Raw genomic sequence first — 19106 nt, 5'->3', positions numbered from 1 at the left:
AAGTTCTAAATGTCATGAGCTGTTGTGTCCTAACATTTTTGAGCCCCAAGGAAAAAATGTTTTGCTTCTAAGATTTCTATGGGCAGGTATTGCCACATTATTTTTTTAAAAATGTTGTAACACTGCAAAGTAGATATGAAAAACATAATTTCCTAGCCCTCTAGGTTGTAGCAAGCCCACAAACTTTGCAGTTGCATTTCCACAGCTGTGTGTTCTTTGCTAATTGTATTGGTCGTATGGTTCCAGAAAGGTTTTTAGATCAAATTCTGGCATCTTTCCATGGTTGGGTGGAGTGGGGGTGTGACAGGGGAGGGGGACAGCATTGTTTAAAAAAAAAGCAAGAATAAATGAGAGATTGTTTGTTTTTTTTTTGCTTCCTCCTTCACATTCTCCAGGAGTCTAATATTTCAACGGTGGAGAGAGACTTTCAGAAAATGTGCTACATATTTATTTTCAAAGGAAGCATTCATAAAGTTTTAATCCTTGGGTAGCAACAAGAATTATTAGCTACTAGATGACCAAATTGTAAAGAAAGCTACCAAAAACAAAGGAAAAGCTGTTAATTTTTGCCTTGGCTCGGTCATGCAAAAGATTCTGCAGTGCTTAGCTAAATATTTCTTGCATGAAAGCAAAGTAATTGCTCCCTTAAGTGAATAGGCCACCTCTGCCAATACTGTACATTAGGGTGGAATACGATTGCGCAGTCATAATTTTTGCATAAGGTGCTTGTTTGCTGAACCAGGTACTGAGCGTCCTTCACTTCGGGTGTGTGAATCACACTGGTTTTTAAAAAAAATTCTCAGTCCCTATCACATTCAGAACAAGATCAATAAGAAAGAACAAAGAACATTACGGTACAGGACCATGCCCTTCGGCCCTCCAAGCCCGAGCCGACATGCAATCCGTACACAGCTAAAACTCCGACCCTTCTGGGGACGATATCCGTTTATTCCCATCCTATTCATGTATTTGTTAAGATGCCCTTTAAAAGGCACTATGCTATCTGCTTCCAGTTCCTCCCCCGTCAGCGAGTTCCAGGCATCCACCACCCTCTGCATTTAAAAAAAACTTGCCTCATTTATCACCTTTAATCCTTGCCCCCTACATCTTAAACCATGCTCCCGGTAACTGACTGTTCCACCCTGGGAAAAAGATTGACTGTCTAGTCTGTCCATCCCCTTTATAATCTTAGAGACCTCTTATCAGATCGCCCCTCAACCACCGTCGTTCCAGTGAGAACAACCCAAGTTTCTCCAGCCTCTCCTCATAGCTGATGTCCTCCATACCAGGCAACATCCTGGTAAATCCTCTCCAAAGCTATCACACCATTCTAGTTGTGTTCAAATCTGGCTGAAACACTATATTCCATATGCAACCTAACTAAGCTTCTATAAAGCTGCAACATTCCCTGCCAATTTTTCGACTCGGTGCTCTAGCCGATGAAGGCAAGCATGCTGTAAGCCTTGTTAACTACCTTTTTCCACCTGCGTGCCACTTCCAGTGACCTGTGTACCTGTACACCCAGTTCTCTCTACCTATCAGTACTCTTACAGGTTCTGCTATTTTCTGTATATTTTCCATCTGGATTAGATCTTCCAAAATGCATAACCGTACATTTTTCCGGCTTAAACTCAATCTGCCATCTCTCTGCCAAAGTCACCAACCAGTCTACATCCAGCTGTATCTTTTGACGGTCCTCATTACTATCCACAATTCTACCAACGTTTGTGTCATCAGCAAACTTACTAATCAGACCAGTTACATTTTCCTCCAAATCATTTTTTATATATGAAAGGCCCTAAAACTGATCCCTGAGGAACGCCACTAGTCACAGCCATGCATTCAGAAATGCACCCTTCCACTGTTACCCTCTGACTTCTATAACCGAGCCAGTTTTTCTATCCATCTTGCAAGCTCACCTCTGACCCTGTGCAACTTTAACTTCTGTATCAGCCTGCCATGAAGGACCTTGTCAAAGACCTTAACTGAAGTCCATGTAGACAACATCCACTGCCCTACCCTCATCGAACATCTTCGCCACTTCCTCAAAAAACTCAACCTAAGTAGTAAGACATGACTGCCTCTTCTCAAAACCATGTTGCCTTTCACTAATTTCCAGGTAGGAGTAAATCCTGTCTTGAAGAATCCTCTCCAATAATTTCCCTACCACTGACATAAGGCTCACTGGCCTGTAATTGGCTGGATTATCCTTGCCATCCTTCTTAAACAGAGGAATATCATTGGCTATTCTCCAATCCTGTGTTACCTCTCTGTAGCCAGTGAGGATACAAAGGTTTCGCTCAAGGCTCCAGCAGTTTCCTTCCTAGCCCCTCTCGGTATTCTGGGGTAGATCCCATGAGGCACTGGCAACTTGTCTACCAACTTTAAAAGTGAAATAACATGAGGAATTAAGTCTCTCATAAATTATTGCAATCTTATCCTTCCTGCACAGTTATTCATCTCTCTTTTACTTCTCAAAATAATACCATTTTAAAATGTTACGTTCTAGCATTGTGCTCATTGTTTTACATTTAGATCTTAGTTTCTCAGTTAAGTTGGAATAAAATATTTCCTGTTTTGCTACCTTTTTATGTTGAGGTTTTTATGGCTTAGTAAGTGCCTGTTTGGGAGTGTACACTTTCTTTAACTGTGCTTAAGTTTATTTCAGAAGAGACCTAAGTTTGCAAGAACAAAACAACTGAAAAGGCTCAGTTGGTCAGGCAGTATGAGAGGATGTGATCCCGTAGTCCCAATTCCTGTGCCTATGTTGCGTCTGCTCCCAAGCTTGGGTGTTCCACTCCTGCACATCCCATATTTGATGCAGTTATAATTACATTTAATTTAACATGGCAATTTACTAGTAAACTTAAATATCCATTTGTACCCTACCTAGCCATTAAAAAGAAATATCAAGTTCATTTTATAAGCATCTATTTCTGCTGGTGAATTTTGTTCTGTAGCAATAGTGCAATGCCCTGCACTAATCCATCTAGGCTTTAATACCTGACAGCTATCTCATTGAAAAATTGATGAAGAATGGCATTCTTTTAGTCCAAGGGAACTAACAGATTGAAATCTCTTTGATTTTTGCTGATGATTCTACCCACATTACCCTGCTGAGATCCACTGCATTATTTTTCAATTATACTAGCCCCAAATTTAAACAGCCTGAAACTGGATTCCATATTCATATGCAAGGAAGTCATTACCTCAGTGATTTCAAGTTTTCTTGATTGCCAATTAGTTGAGTACTGTGTTCTCATATTTGAAGCCCTCCCATGCAGATCTCACCCCTCCCCCTATTTGCGTCACCCCCCCCCCCCCCCCCCCCCCAAAAAAAGAAATATATACACGTAGACATGCAGGCACAGAGAGGGACACTTGCACCTCTCCCCCTACAACATAGTCGCTAAATGCACAGACCCAAGAGCAGGAAAGTGTTGTGAAGAAAGCACAAGACAAGTTGTAGAAGGATATAGGGTGAGTGAACAGGTAAAAATCTGATAGATGGTTATAATGTGGGAAGATGACACATTTTTCCTTGTAGCTTCAATAGAAAAGCAGGTGCTTAAATCAGTTCATACGTGGCATTGTCGAGACCATTTGTTTACAGCATTGGTCACCTTCATTAAGGAAGGATGTAAGTGTTGGGGGCAATTCAGAGGTCATTTACTGGATCGCTAACAAAAACAGAAGTTTCTGGAAAAGCTCAGCAGGTCTGGCAGTATCTTGGGGGTGGGGTGAGAATCAGAGTTAACATTTTGGATCTGTTGACCCTTCCTCAGAACATACAGGTTTCTATTGAGAAGATAACAAAGCCCAAAGAGAGAAAAAAGAGTTGAATAGACAAAGGAGTGGATAATGATCTGGCTGGGATGGTGAATAGCTGTTAACGGCAACTGTGTGACTAACAATAAGCAGTGTGTAATGGCAGACTGTGATAACAAGCCCTGGTGTGTGGGTCAGGGACGAGGACAACGGAAGAGTTCAGGCCCTAAAATTATTAATCTCAGTATTGAATCCAGAGGGCTGTAGGGTCCCCAAGCAGAAATTGAGGTGGGTTTCTTCCAGCTTGAGCTGAGCTTTGCTGAAACTCTGCAGCACGCCTGAGACAGAGTAATAATGGGAACTGCAGATGCTGGAGAATCCAAGATAATAAAATGTGAGGCTGGATGAACACAGCAGGCCAAGCAGCATCTCAGGAGAACAAAAGCTGACGTTTCGGGCCTAGACACTTCTTCAGAGAGGGGGATGGGGTGAGGGTTCTGGAATAAATAGGGAGAGAGGGGGAGGCGGACCGAAGATGGAGAGAAAAGAAGATAGGTGGAGAGAGTATAGGTGGGGAGGGGATAAGTCAGTCCAGGGAAGACGGACAGGTCAAGGAGGTGGGATGAGGTTAGTAGGTAGATGGGGGTGCGGCTTGAGGTGGGAGGAAGGGATGGGTGAGAGGAAGAACAGGTTAGGGAGGCAGAGACAGGTTGGACTGGTTTTGGGATGCAGTGGGTGGAGGGGAAGAGCTGGGCTGGTTGTGTGGTGCAGTGGGGGGAGGGGACGAACTGGGCTGGTTTAGGGATGCGGTGGGGGAAGGGGAGATTTTGAAACTGGTGAAGTCCACATTGAAACCATTAGGCTGCAAGGTTCCCAGGCGGAATATGACTTGCTGTTCCTGCAACCTTCGGGTGGCATCATTGTGGCACTGCAGGAGGCCCATGATGGACATGTCATCTGAAGAATGGGAGGGGGAGTGGAAATGGTTTGCGACTGGGAGGTGCAGTTGTTTGTTGCGAACTGAGTGGAGGTGTTCTGCAAAGCGGTTCCCAAGCCTCCGGAGGAACAGCAACTCATATTCCGCCTGCAGCCTAATGGTATCAATGTGGACTTCACCAGTTTCAAAATCTCCCCTTCCCCCACCGCATCCCTAAACCAGCCCAGTTCGTCCCCTCCCCCCACTGCATCCCAAAACCAGTCCAACCTGTCTCTGCCTCCCTAACCTGTTCTTCCTCTCACCCATCCTTTCCTCCCACCCCAAGCCGCACCCCCATCTACCTACTAACCTCATCCCACCTCCTTGACCTGTCCGTCTTCCCTGGACTGACCTATCCCCTCCCTACCTCCCCACCTATACTCTCTCCACCTATCTTCTTTTCTCTCCATCTTCGGTCCGCCTCCCCCCCCTCTCCCTATTTAATCCAGAACCCTCACCCCATCCCCCTCTCTGATGTGTCTCGGCCCGAAATGTCAACTTTTGTTCTCCTGAGATGCTGCTTGGCCTGCTGTGTTCATCCAGCCTCACATTTTATTATCTTAAGCCTGAGACAGATGTTGGCCAGGGAACACTATGGTGTATTAAATTGGCAGGCAACTGGAAACTGTCGTTTCTCCAGGCAGAACATGGATGTTTTGCGAAGCGGTCATCCAACCTACACTTCATTTCCCCAATGTAGAGAAGACCACATTGTGAGCAATGAATGCAGTATACTAGTTTGTGGTAAGTGCAAGTAAATTTCTGCTACACGTGGAAGGTATGTTTGGGCCCTTGGATACTGGGGAGGGAGGAGGTAAATGTGCAAGTATTGCAGCTTCACCAGTTGCAGGGGAAGGCGCTGTTAGCGGGTGTGAAGGAAGTGCGGACCATGGCCTCCCTGAGGGAACAGTACCTGCAGAAGGCGGATGAGGGAAGGGAGGGGAATGTGTCTGGTGGTGACATCTTGCTGGAGGTGCAGGATGTGCCAGTTGATGATCTTTTGAATGTGGAGGCTGTTGGGATGGTAAGTAAGGACGTTGGAAATCCTCTTTGCTGGGTTGGTACTTTGAATGAGTGGTTGTTGTATGGGGAGTGATTGGACAAGCTGGGTTTATTTCTTCTTGTGTTTAAGAAGAATGCAGAGTGACCTGATTGAAGCATGTAAGAACCAAAACTGTTTTGACAAGGTCAACCATTTTAAGACGTGTATTTTTGAGGGTTATGCAACTTTGGCTCCCTGCTCAGAAGATGGGGGGAATGAGCTTAAATGTTTTAAGCTGGAGGTAGATTCTTGGTAGGCGAGGGAATGTGGAATTCAATACAAACAGGTCAGCAATTATCTAATTGAAGCTGGTTCGCTCTTCTGCTTCTGTTTTTCTGCTTGCATCTCTGTAGTTGCCTTAGCCTCTCAACTCTGAGGGATCTGTACTCTGATTCTGGCCTCTTGAAAATACTTGATTTTAATTGGTCTCTCCAACCCCCTCAGCTCTATCTCTTTCTTTAACACGATCCTCAGAACCACCTGCTTTGACCATCTGCACATATGTTGCATAATATTCTCATTTTACCATATATAACTATGAAGTGCCTTCTGAATTTTATTACATTAAAGATGCAATATAAATGTAAGCTGTTGACTTTGTGGAATGCCCATGGCCCCATCATGCAATGTGCTATCTGTACCTATCCCTGTAAAACTCAAACCACTTTGAATCGCTCTCTGTAGACAGTGTCCAACCCTCAGTAAACAATCAATCTGATTTTCTTTCTTTTAATTCCAGGATACAATCACTTGGACATGGCAAGGACCTGGAGCGTAAGCTGACTTAATTTTTGTTTATTCTTGTCAGTATATTGATGTATGTTTAGTGCATCAATTAATAAGATTAAGCTTTTCATTGGTTTCAAAAAAAATTATCCGTGAAGATTTGAGTTGAAAGGACCTGGGGATGAAATCAGTCTGCCCTGACGTGGATGAAGACCGTAGTAATAGGCATTTGCCTACCATTGCTCGTGAGAAAATGCCAAACTTAAATAATAACTTGAATACTTTTGACTAAAAGAATGAGATGAAAACTAAATATCATGGCGTTACTCAATGCTACATATAGCCTGTTTGTCACTTTTCACAGTAAAAGATAACCAGTTCCTACTGTATCCAAACACTTCAGTAGACATCTTGATAATTGGACATTTGTTGTAACAAGTAATGAGAGCTTTCTTGCCCTGTAGTAAATGTGAGGATAAAGGAATAACTATAGTGACTTAAATATTTTTTGTTTACAACATTCACTTAGTTCAAAATCATTTTATACAAATGTATCGTGCAGGATTTTTGCAGAAGTTAACAGCGTAGAAATCTCTTCAATTAGTCATACTGTCTTTGCAGTGTACTTCCTTTTGGCCACAGGTGAAGTTCCAGAGGTCTGGAGAATAGTCATTAAGAAGGGTAGTACGGATAAGCCAGAAAACTTAGTCTATGAGCCTCACGTCATTGTTGGCGAAGTTATTGGAAAACATTCTCAAGGACAGGATCGATTGGCACTAAGAAGCAAACGGACAAATTAGCAATAGACTGCATGGTTTAGTGCAGGGGAGGTCGTGCTTCACTAACTTGACTAATTTTTTTGAGGAGATGATTAAGATGAGTGATGAGGTAAAAGAGATTGCTGTTCACATGGACTTCAATAAAGCCTTTGACAAGTTCTGTCATGGCAGACTAGTACTAAGATGAAGTCATATGTTATTAAGGGTGAACTGGCAAGATAGCTTCAGAACTGGCTTGGTCAAAAGAGATGGGGTAGTGGTGGTAGGATCCATTTCAGAATGGAATGTTGTAACTTGTGTTCCACAGGAATCAGTGCTGGGACCTCTGCTGTTTGTGGTCTATGTAAATAATTTGGAGGAAAATGTAGCTGGTCTGATTAGTAAGATTGCGGAAGATATAAAGGTTGGTGAGGTTGCAGAAAGTGAGGAGGGTTGTCTGAGAACATTGCAGGATGCAAACAGTTGGAGGCATGGGCAGAAAAATGGCAAATGAAGTTTAATCCAGACAAACGTGAGGTGATGGGTTTTGGAAGGCTAAGTACAGGTGGAAATTGTACAGTGATTGGCAGAACCCCTAGGGGTATGAATATGCAAAGGGATATGGCTGTGCACATCCATGAGTCACTGAAGATGGCAGTGCAGGTATGTAAGGTAGTTAAAAAGGCCTGTGGCATGCTTGTCTTTGTTGGAAGGGGCATTGAATATAATGGTAAGCAAGTTATGCTGTAGCGTTATAGAACTTTAGTTTGACCACGCTTCGAATATTGTGTACAGTTCTGGTCACCATATTACCAGAGGATGTGGATCCTTTGGCAAGGGTACAGAAAAGGTTTACCAGGATGTTGCCTGCAATGGGGGAATTTAGCTACAAAGAAAGGTTGGATAGATTGGGTTTGTTTTCACTGTAACGCAGGAGGTTGAGGGGTGACCTCAAGTTTATCAGATTGTGAATGGCATGGATAGAGTGGAAAGTGTGAGGCTTTCTTCCCATGGTGGAGGGGTAAATTATGAAGATGAGACAGATACAGGGTGGGCGTGGTGGAGTATTAAGAGATGCATGAGGCAGGTTTCTTTTCACACACAAGGTGGTGAATGCCTGGAATCTCCTGCCAGAAGTAGTGATAGAAGCAGACACAATAACGGCATTCAAGAAGCACCTGAACGAGTACATGAATCAGAAGGGAATAGAGGGATACAGATCCTGTGAGTGAAGGCAGTATTAGTGTGGAAAGACAGAATGCGTCGGCACAGGCTTGGATGGCTGAAGGGCCTTTTCCTGAACTATTGTTTTTTTTTTCTTATCAAGGACCCTGAACAAAACTGGTATCAGGGGGCAAGCTCTTCTCTGCTTTGAGTCATTCCTGACACAGGGAAATGGCCGTGGTTATTGGTCAGTCATCTCAGCTCCAGGGCATGCCTCTGCAGGGGTTCCTCAGGGTGGGGTCCTGAGTCCAAGGTCCAGTCATCTTCAGCTGCTTCATCAATGACCTTCTCTCCATCATAAGATCGGAAATGGGGATGTTCACTGTAAATATTTCTGACTCCTCAGATACTGAAGCAGTCAGTGTTCAAATGCAACAAGATCTGGACAATATCCAGGCTTGGGCTGACCAGTTGCAACTGACATTCCTGTCCCGTACATGCCAGGTCCAATGAGAGACAACCTAACCACCACCCCTTGACATTCAATTATGTTGCTGTCGCTGAAACCCCACTATCAATTTTCTAGGAGTTGCCATTGACCAGAATCTCAACTGGAATCACCATGTAAACACAATGGCTGCAAGAACAGATCAGAGGTCAGGAATACTGTGGTGAGTAACTCACCACCTGATGGCCCAAAGCGTGTCCACCATTGACAAGGCACAAGTCAGGAGTGTGATGGAATACTCCCTACATGTCTGAATGAGTGCATCTTCAACAGCAATCAAAAACCTTGACACCATCCAGGACGAAGTATCCATTTTGATTGGCACTGAACCCACAAGAATCCATTCCCTCCACCAGCAATGTTTGGGAGCATCAGTGTGTACTATCTACAAGATGCACTATAGAAATTCACCATAGATCCTCAGACAGTATCTTCCAAACCCACAACCATTTCCACCTAGAAGGACGAGGACAGCAGGCACATGGGAACGCCACCATCTTCAACTTGCCTTCCCAGCCACACTCCATCCTGACTTGGAACTATATTGTCATTCCTTTGCTGTAACTGAGTCAAAATCTTGGAATTCCCTCCCTAATGTCATTGTGGTCATCCACAGCCAGTGGAGTGCAGCGGTTCAAGAAGGCAGCTCATTACAATCTTCAAGGACACTTGGAGGCTGGAAGTAAATGTTGGCCAGCCAACGACACCAATATCCCCTACAAATGAATAATAAATAAATTGTGATGTCTTTAAAGGAGTGCTGGAGAGGTAGTGCTGGAGGTTTTAAAACAAAGGTGAATAAATCCCTGGCATCTGACCAGGTATTTCCCAGGACTTGGAGAAGCTAGGGAAGAAATTGCAGGGCCTCTAAAAGACACATTTTTGTCAATGACAGCCACAGATAAGGTGCTGAAACACTGGACGGTGGCTAATGTTGTGCCATTACTTAAGAAACATTGTAAGGAAAAGCCAGGGAACTGTAGACCAGTGAGCGTAATGTCAGTGATAATGGGAACTGCAGATGCTGGAGATTCCAAGATAATAAAATGTGAGGCTGGATGAACACAGCAGGCCAAGCAGCATCTCAGGAGCACAAAAGCTGACGTTTCGGGCCTAGACCCTTCATCAGAGAGGGGGATGGGGGGAGGGAACTGGAATAAATAGGGAGAGAGGGGGAGGCGGACCGAAGATGGAGAGTAAAGAAGATAGGTGGAGAGGGTGTAGGTGGGGAGGTAGGGAGGGGATAGGTCAGTCCAGGGAAGACGGACAGGTCAAGGAGGTGGGATGAGGTTAGTAGGTAGCTGTGGGTGCGGCTTGGGGTGGGAGGAAGGGATGGGTGAGAGGGAGAACCGGTTAGGGAGGCAGAGACAGGTTGGAAAGGTTTTGGGATGCAGTGGGTGGGGGGGAAGAGCTGGGCTGGTTGTGTGGTGCAGTGGGGGGAGGGGATGCACTGGGCTGGTTTAGGGATGCAGTAGGGGAAGGGGAGATTTTGAAACTGGTGAAGTCCACATTGATACCATATGGCTGCAGGGTTCCCAGGCGGAATATGAGTTGCTGTTCCTGCAACCTTCGAGTGGCATCATTGTGGCAGTGCAGGAGGCCCATGATGGACATGTCATCAAGAGAATGGGAGGGGGAGTGGAAATGGTTTGCGACTGGGAGGTGCAGTTGTTTGTTGCGAACTGAGCGGAGGTGTTCTGCAAAGCGGTCCCCAAGCCTCCGCTTGGTTTCCCCAATGTAGAGGAAGCCGCACCGGGTACAGTGGATGCAGTATACCACATTGGCAGATGTGCAGGTGAACCTCTGCTTAATGTGGAATGTCATCTTGGGGCCTGGGATGGGGGTGAGGGAGGAGGTGTGGGGACAAGTGTAGCATTTCCTGCGGTTGCAGGGGAAGGTGCCGGGTGTGGTGGGGTTGGAGGGCAGTGTGGAGCGAACAAGGGAGTCACGGAGAGAGTGGTCTCTCCGGAAAGCAGACAGGGGAGGGGTTGGAAAAATGTCTTGGGTGGTGGGGTCGGATTGTAAATGGCGGAAGTGTCGGAGGATAATGCGTTGTATCCGGAGGTTGGTAGGGTGGTGTGTGAGAACGAGGGGGATCCTCTTGGGGCGGTTGTGGCGGGGGCGGGGTGTGAGGGATGTGTCGCGGGAAATGCGGGAGACGCGGTCAAGGGCGTTCTCAATCACCGTGGGGGGAAAGTTGCGGTCCTTAAAGAACTTGGACATCTGGGATGTGCGGGAGTGGAATGTCTTATCGTGGGAGCAGATGCGGCGGAGGCGGAGGAATTGGGAATAGGGGATGGAATTTTTGCAGGAGGGTGGGTGGGAGGAGGTGTATTCTAGGTAGCTGTGGGAGTCGGTGGGCTTGAAATGGACATCACTTACAAGCTGGTTGCCTGAGATGGAGACTGAGAGGTCCAGGAAGGTGAGGGATGTGCTGGAGATGGCCCAGGTGAACTGAAGGTTGGGGTGGAAGGTGTTGGTGAAGTGGATGAACTGTTCGAGCTCCTCTGGGGAGCAAGAGGCAGCGCCGATACAGTCATCAATGTACCGGAGGAAGAGGTGGGGTTTGGGGCCTGTGTAGGTGCGGAAGAGGGACTGTTCCACGTAACCTACAAAGAGGCAGGCATAGCTGGGGCCCATGCGGGTGCCCATGGCCACCCCCTTAGTCTGTAGGAAGTCCCACTTCCTACAGACTAAGGGGGTGGCCATGGGCACCTGCATGGGCCCCAGCTATGCCTGCCTCTTTGTAGGTTACGTGGAACAGTCCCTCTTCCGCACCTACACAGGCCCCAAACCCCACCTCTTCCTCCGGTACATTGATGACTGTATCGGCGCTGCCTCTTGCTCCCCAGAGGAGCTCGAACAGTTCATCCACTTCACCAACACCTTCCACCCCAACCTTCAGTTCACCTGGGCCATCTCCAGCACATCCCTCACCTTCCTGGACCTCTCAGTCTCCATCTCAGGCAACCAGCTTGTAAGTGATGTCCATTTCAAGCCCACCGACTCCCACAGCTACCTAGAATACACCTCCTCCCACCCACCCTCCTGCAAAAATTCCATCCCCTATTCCCAATTCCTCCGCCTCCGCCGCATCTGCTCCCACGATAAGACATTCCACTCCCGCACATCCCAGATGTCCAAGTTCTTTAAGGACCGCAACTTTCCCCCCACGGTGATTGAGAACGCCCTTGACCGCGTCTCCCGCATTTCCCGCGACACATCCCTCACACCCCGCCCCCGCCACAACCGCCCCAAGAGGATCCCCCTCGTTCTCACACACCACCCTACCAACCTCCGGATACAACGCATTATCCTCCGACACTTCCGCCATTTACAATCCGACCCCACCACCCAAGACATTTTTCCAACCCCTCCCCTGTCTGCTTTCCGGAGAGACCACTCTCTCCGTGACTCCCTTGTTCGCTCCACACTGCCCTCCAACCCCACCACACCCGGCACCTTCCCCTGCAACCGCAGGAAATGCTACACTTGTCCCCACACCTCCTCCCTCACCCCCATCCCAGGCCCCAAGATGACATTCCACATTAAGCAGAGGTTCACCTGCACATCTGCCAATGTGGTATACTGCATCCACTGTACCCGGTGCGGCTTCCTCTACATTGGGGAAACCAAGCGGAGGCTTGGGGACCGCTTTGCAGAACACCTCCGCTCAGTTCGCAACAAACAACTGCACCTCCCAGTCGCAAACCATTTCCACTCCCCCTCCCATTCTCTTGATGACATGTCCATCATGGGCCTCCTGCACTGCCACAATGATGCCACTCGAAGGTTGCAGGAACAGCAACTCATATTCCGCCTGGGAACCCTGCAGCCATATGGTATCAATGTGGACTTCACCAGTTTCAAAATCTCCCCTTCCCCTACTGCATCCCTAAACCAGCCCAGTGCATCCCCTCCCCCCACTGCACCACACAACCAGCCCAGCTCTTCCCCCCCACCCACTGCATCCCAAAACCTTTCCAACCTGTCTCTGCCTCCCTAACCGGTTCTCCCTCTCACCCATCCCTTCCTCCCACCCCAAGCCGCACCCCCAGCTACCTACTAACCTCATCCCACCTCCTTGACCTGTCCGTCTTCCCTGGACTGACCTATCCCCTCCCTACCTCCCCACCTACACCCTCTCCACCTATCTTCTTTACTCTCCATCTTCGGTCCGCCTCCCCCTCTCTCCCTATTTATTCCAGTTCCCTCCCCCCATCCCCCTCTCTGATGAAGGGTCTAGGCCCGAAACGTCAGCTTTTGTGCTCCTGAGATGCTGCTTGGCCTGCTGTGTTCATCCAGCCTCACATTTTATTATCAGCGTAATGTCAGTGGTGGTTTTGTTAGAGATTCTGAGACAGGATCTACCTGCCTTTGGAAATGTAATGGCCGATTAGGGATAGTCAGCATGGATGTGTGTAAGAGAAATCCTGTTTCTCCAATTTGATACGGAGATAGGTTTTGAGTTTTTTTTGAGGAAGTGACAAAAGATAGATGAAGGCAGAGGGATAGACATTGTCCACGTGGACTTTAGCAAGGCTCTTGAGCTTCCGTGTGACAGACTGTTAGTGTGATTTAGATCACCTGGAGCCCGGGGGAACTAGCCAATTGGATACAAAATTGGCTTGGTGTTGGACGGTTGTTCAAATTGGAGGCCTGTGACCAGCAGTGTGCTGCAAAGATTAGTACTAGGTCCGCTGTTCATTTATAGAAATGACTTGGATGAGAATATAGGAGGCACGGTTTGTTTGTTTGTGGATGACACCAAAATTTGTGGTGTAGTGAATAGTGAAAAAGGCGATCTTGATCAGCTGGGGTGAGGAATGGCAGTTGGAGTTTAAATGTGGTGTCTGGAGTTTGAGACTTGCATATTTAATGGTAGAGCTGTGGGGAGTGTTGTCAAAGAGAGACCTTGGTGCAGGTACGTTGTTTCTCAAGTGGCATAATAGGTGGACAGGGTGGGAAAAATGGCATTTGGCATGTTTGCCATAATTGGTCAGAGCATGAAGTATTGGAATTGGGATATCATGTTACAGCTGTGCAAGATATTGGCAAGGCCATATTTTGAGCACAGCATACAATTCTGGTCACCCTGCTGTAGGAAAGATGTCATTTAAGGTGGAAGGGTGCAATAAAGATTTACAAGGATGTTACTGAGACTGGAAGGTTTGAGTTATAAGGAGAGGTTGGATAGGTTGGGACAGTTTTGCTGGCATTTGGATGTTGAGGGTGACATTGTAGAGGTTTATAAAATCTTCGCGGTTGTGGATAGTGTTAATAGCCAAGGTCTTTTCCCTAGGGGAGGGGAGTCAAATACTAGTGGGCGTAAGTTTAAGGTGAGAGGAGAAAGATGTTAAGAGTAACCTATGGGGCAACGTTTTTGCACAGAGGACAGTGTATACATGGAACAAGCTGCCAGAGGAAGAAGTCGGGGCAGATACAGTTACAAAATTTAAAAGACATTTGAACTGGGATGTGTATAGGAAGGGTTTAGAGGGATATGGGCAAAAGACAGGCAACTGTCTACTTTCAGCTTACGCAATCTGGCCAGCATGGATGAGTTGGGCCGAAGGGTCAGTTTGTGTTGCATGCCTCTGACATCATAAAATGATGCATCATTACAAAATACAAACAAGGCAGAAATGTGTAGAGCTTGAGAAAATAAAGATACGCTTGAGAGTTGAGACAGGTTGTTGAAGAAGGATTATTTAGACTGTATAAGCTGCAGAATTTGCTTTGCCATTGCAGAGCTTGAGATTGTGTCACTTGAAGGAAAATAGAGGGCTTATCAATGGGCTTAACGTTTATTCACGATAGCATATAACCTAGGTCTTGAGCATTTTAAAGAAACAAATTTGATTTATAAAATCAAACAGGAATTTTTTTGTTTTTAATCGAACACATTTAAGCTATGTTCATCCAGCTCCACACTTGTTATCTTACATTTAAGCTAAGTTTTGTTTTACGTTGGAAGTTATTGAAATTGAGGCCTTTAAGCAGGAGCATAATTTGAGATTGGTGTAATAGTTGAAGCATGTGCTACTGTGGTATATCATGGGATACCTTTATCTTGTAAACACATTACAGAAATTCATGAATTAAGATATTCTGGTTATTGCTGAAAAAGACGAATTTTGTCTTGCACTTAGCAGGACAAATTGCAAGAAATATCAAAGTAAATGAAAAGCAACATTTGAACCTTATGAGAGGAGCCTTCTGATTGCTTGGCAAGTGGACTCTGCTGGTTCATACTTGGGAGAGTGCACCATTTACTGGTGGTTGACAACTAACAGTGAAGTGTTGTTCAAGTTTTAACCAGTACAGGCTGACACTCTTGTCGGGGTATTCCCTTGAGAAATGAGCCAGTGAATGGCAATTCCCCCATTTTGTTGCATTCAAACAGGCACAGTGTATGTTTGTGTTATTTCTGCCTGCCAAGTGCCCTGAATATTAATACACGTGACCTCCGCTGGATCTAAATGTCATACTGCGAGCACTGGCCTAATCCATACAAGACTATTGGGTGTGACAAAGTATTTTCTATTCAGCAGTACGTAAGTTTTGTACTATCACATGACTACTTATATTCAGGTTACTGATTAGTATCACTTTATGCAATTTTATTTCTCAGGTTAAAAATCCTGTGGCTTACGTTGTGCCAGATACACAATAATGTGGAAATAGAGGTTAGTTTTTCTTATGCCTTTTGGAGGGCTATAACCTTTAGTGTCATTTTATTATTTGGGTTAGATTTTTTAAAAAGTCTACCTAGATATGATGAATCAGTCATGTCTGAGTTGTACATTCTAACCAAGTTGATTGAACATTAGATGTTGTTTATGTAGTTTCATTTTCAAAATAATAGGATGAAAAATCACTGAACAAATAGATCTACTGGGAATTTCCTGACACTAGTCATCTCTCATCCCATTCTGCATTAAGAACTTCAACCACAGACCAGTTTCGAATTGTTTCTTCCTGTTCCTTTCCAAATTTGAGGAACTTTTTTTTTAAGCAAAAGTACCAGAATCATCAAATCATTTTAGCATTGGTGTCTGTTCCTTAAATCAACTAAAGTTTTTTTTTTACATATACATTCCTAACAAACAAGGGCAATTTAGATTTAAATCAGAAGAGCTTTCTACTTGCTAAACTAAAATTTTGTACACTGTCAAGGCTGTTTTTAAGGAAGTTTAAAGTGGCTATTACAGTCATTAAAATTTCCCAGTTGTGCAAATGGAATGTTAATTTTGTTACATCTTCACGTTTGAATTGCAATATGCTAAACACTTAAATTTTGATGCACACTGCTATAAAAATGGATAAAAGCTGTTTAGAATATAAATTTTCCCTTTATTACAATGCTGGAGAATATTGGAAGAATGTATTCTTCATCTTTAACCAAATTGTTGGTAGGTACACACCAGACAATAAAACTTTGAAAATTAGAAGGGTTTTAAATTGCAAATGCTTCAGTATACCCTGTGAATGTAGTTATTTTTAAATTGACTAATTTAGTAATTATCCCAAATACATTAGAAATGTTTAATAACAGCTTGTAGAATTCCCATGATTGTTTTCATAGGTTCCTCTGCATGAACTAATGGTTTCAAAATTGAATCCTGTGCATTGCATTATCTCCTTAAAAGAAGCGAACAAGGGAAATAATTGGGTGCATTAGCTTTGGAGAAAGACTCGCCCACTTTTTGCCACCTTATCAGTTGCGTGCTGGATGAGGTGTTCTATACGCAATCTTCTCCAATTCATCAGCAATTAAGCCTCTTGACCAGTTAATTAGTTGCCTCTTCATATCCAAATATACGTTAGAGCAAGAAGCCGAAATGGCCTATTTAGCTCTGAGTCTGCTCTGCCACTTAAGATCATGGTTGATCTGATGGCGAGCTCAACCGCATTCCTGCCTATCCAGATAACATTTAACGCCCTTAATGAGAATCTACGACTACTACTGTCTTAAAATTAGTCAAGGACTTTGTTTTCCCCCACCTTCTCAGGAGGAGAGTTTAAGACTCAAAAAAAGTCTCATCTGCTTTAAATGATGACTCCCTGATTTGTAAACAGTAACCCCTAAATTATAGATTCTCTTATGAGAGGAAGCATACTTTCTAAACCTACCCTGTCAAGACCCCTCAAGATCTTGTTTGCAGTTAAGCTGCCTCTTATTCCCCAGCTACTATAAGCCTAGTCTATCCAACCTCTCTTCATAAGACAGTTTACACATACCATTTATTAGTTTAGTAATCTTCTCTGAACTCCCATTAAATTTACATCCATCCTTAAAATAGCCAATACTGTACTCCAGATGTGATATCATCAGTGCCTTGTATGTTGTAGCATAACCTGCTACATTTCATATTCACCTCCCCTCATGATAAATGATTCTGCTGCCTAATACATACTATATCTCCACACTAACCTTTTTATGATTCATTTGTTAGGGCACCCAGATCCCTCTGTCTTGGAGTTCTCCAGTCTCTGACCATTTGGATAATATGCTTCCTTTCCGTTGTTTGTGCCACTGTTACATTCTTTCTCACATTATGCTCTGTCAGATTTTTGCCCTCTCACTTAACCTATCAATATCCCTCTGTGGCATTCTTATGTCCTGTTCACAGCTTATTTCCTTTCCTACCAAACATTCATGCAAGTCATTCTTGTAGGGTATAGACACTTGAAGTCCCAGCACCAACCTCTATGACACACTACTCATCACATCTTGCTAACCTGAAAACAATCCACTTGTACCTACTATCTCCTTCATGTTGCCAGCCAATCTTCTATTTGTGCAAATATGCTACCCTCAATGATATGTACTTTTATGCAATAATCTTTGAGGCATTCAATCAAATGGCTTCTGGAAATCTAAGTACTCCACATCCATCAGTTTGCTTTAATCTACAGCATGTGTTACCACCACAAGGAGCTCCAACAGATTAGTCAAAAATGATTTTTTATTTAAAGCTTATATTGACTCTGCCTGATTACCTTGAACTTTTCCAACTGGCCTTTTATAACTACTTTTAATTATAGTTTCTAGCATTTTACCCTCTGGCAGATATTAAACTAACTGGCCTGTTGTTTCTGCTTTCTTCCTGGCTCTTTCCAGTAAAGGAGTGGTGTTCACTAATTTGCAATCTAATGGGACCTCCCAAATAAAAAGGACTCTCAAATTAAAACAAATGCACCATCGCACTGGTCACTTCTTTTAAGGCCCCAGGATGAAGTCCATTAGCACCTGGGCACATGTCAACTTAGGCTCTGATAATTTTCTCAGTATCATTTCTTTAGCAGTGGTGATTTTCTGATGTTCTTCCCTGCCTTCCATTTCCTGATTTATTGCTGCATCTGGAATGTCGTAACCCCTAAAGTGAGGATGAGTGCAAATTGTCTGTTGTCAACTTGTCTTGTCACCTGCCAGCTTTTTATAATCCATTATTAATTCTCCAGACTCACTTTCTATAGAATTAATGTTCATTTGACTAACTCTTCTTAAATATTCACATATGTATTACCTGTTTATATTTCTGGCTGGCTTTCTAATTTTCATTTTTTGAGTCATTCTTTACCAGTTTGAGCTACCGTTTTGTATTTGTACAATTTGTGCTTTTTATTTGGGCTGGGCCAACCCTTGTAATTTTACTTACTCTTTGGAATATATCTTAAGTCCCCATTGCATCTGTACTGACGTTTTCCTGAACTTGTTGCGCATATTCGCTGTTTTCATGACCTCATAATTACCCTTCTGTAAATCCGTAAGGTCTCAAACTGAATACATTATTCAATAATATTATGGGTGCTGTTATCTAGGGGCTGTTTCACTTTGAGATCGTTAATTCATCCTATCTCAGTGCAGGGTATCAGCTCCACTATTGTCTGCTGTCTGGTCAGTTCCAAAACTGGCAATTTTAAGGAACTATACTGAAAATATTTTTGAGTTCCTCATTTAGGCTATCTTTACCCAGATAATTTTTCCAGTTTGTACAAAGTAAAATCGCCCATGATTGTTGAATCGTAGAAAGAGGCCTTTTGATCCATCAAGTCCACATTAACCCTCCAAAGAACTGACCTAATAACTGATGCTAGTCTTCCATGAGCTTTAACGCACTTCTGCACCAGTCTTTCAAGTCATGTATTCATCTCTGT

At 44.4% G+C, this 19106-nt stretch overlaps 1 protein-coding gene across 2 annotated transcripts in view; it reads left to right on the top strand.

Annotated features, from left to right (window-relative positions):
- lpcat1 (lysophosphatidylcholine acyltransferase 1) overlaps nt 1–19106 on the top strand; it is a 144062-nt gene that overhangs the window by 88623 nt on the left and 36333 nt on the right. For both annotated transcript variants that reach the window (XM_048562080.2, XM_048562098.2), the window contains exons 7-8: nt 6526–6560; nt 15577–15631. In XM_048562080.2, coding sequence (XP_048418037.1) covers nt 6526–6560; nt 15577–15631 — 90 coding nt within the window. The remainder of the gene's footprint in view (nt 1–6525; nt 6561–15576; nt 15632–19106) is intronic.

The sequence above is a fragment of the Stegostoma tigrinum genome, chromosome 2 (genome assembly GCF_030684315.1).
Source record: "Stegostoma tigrinum isolate sSteTig4 chromosome 2, sSteTig4.hap1, whole genome shotgun sequence".
Lineage (NCBI taxonomy): Eukaryota > Metazoa > Chordata > Chondrichthyes > Orectolobiformes > Stegostomatidae > Stegostoma > Stegostoma tigrinum.
This window is presented reverse-complemented; position numbering and strand designations above follow the sequence as displayed.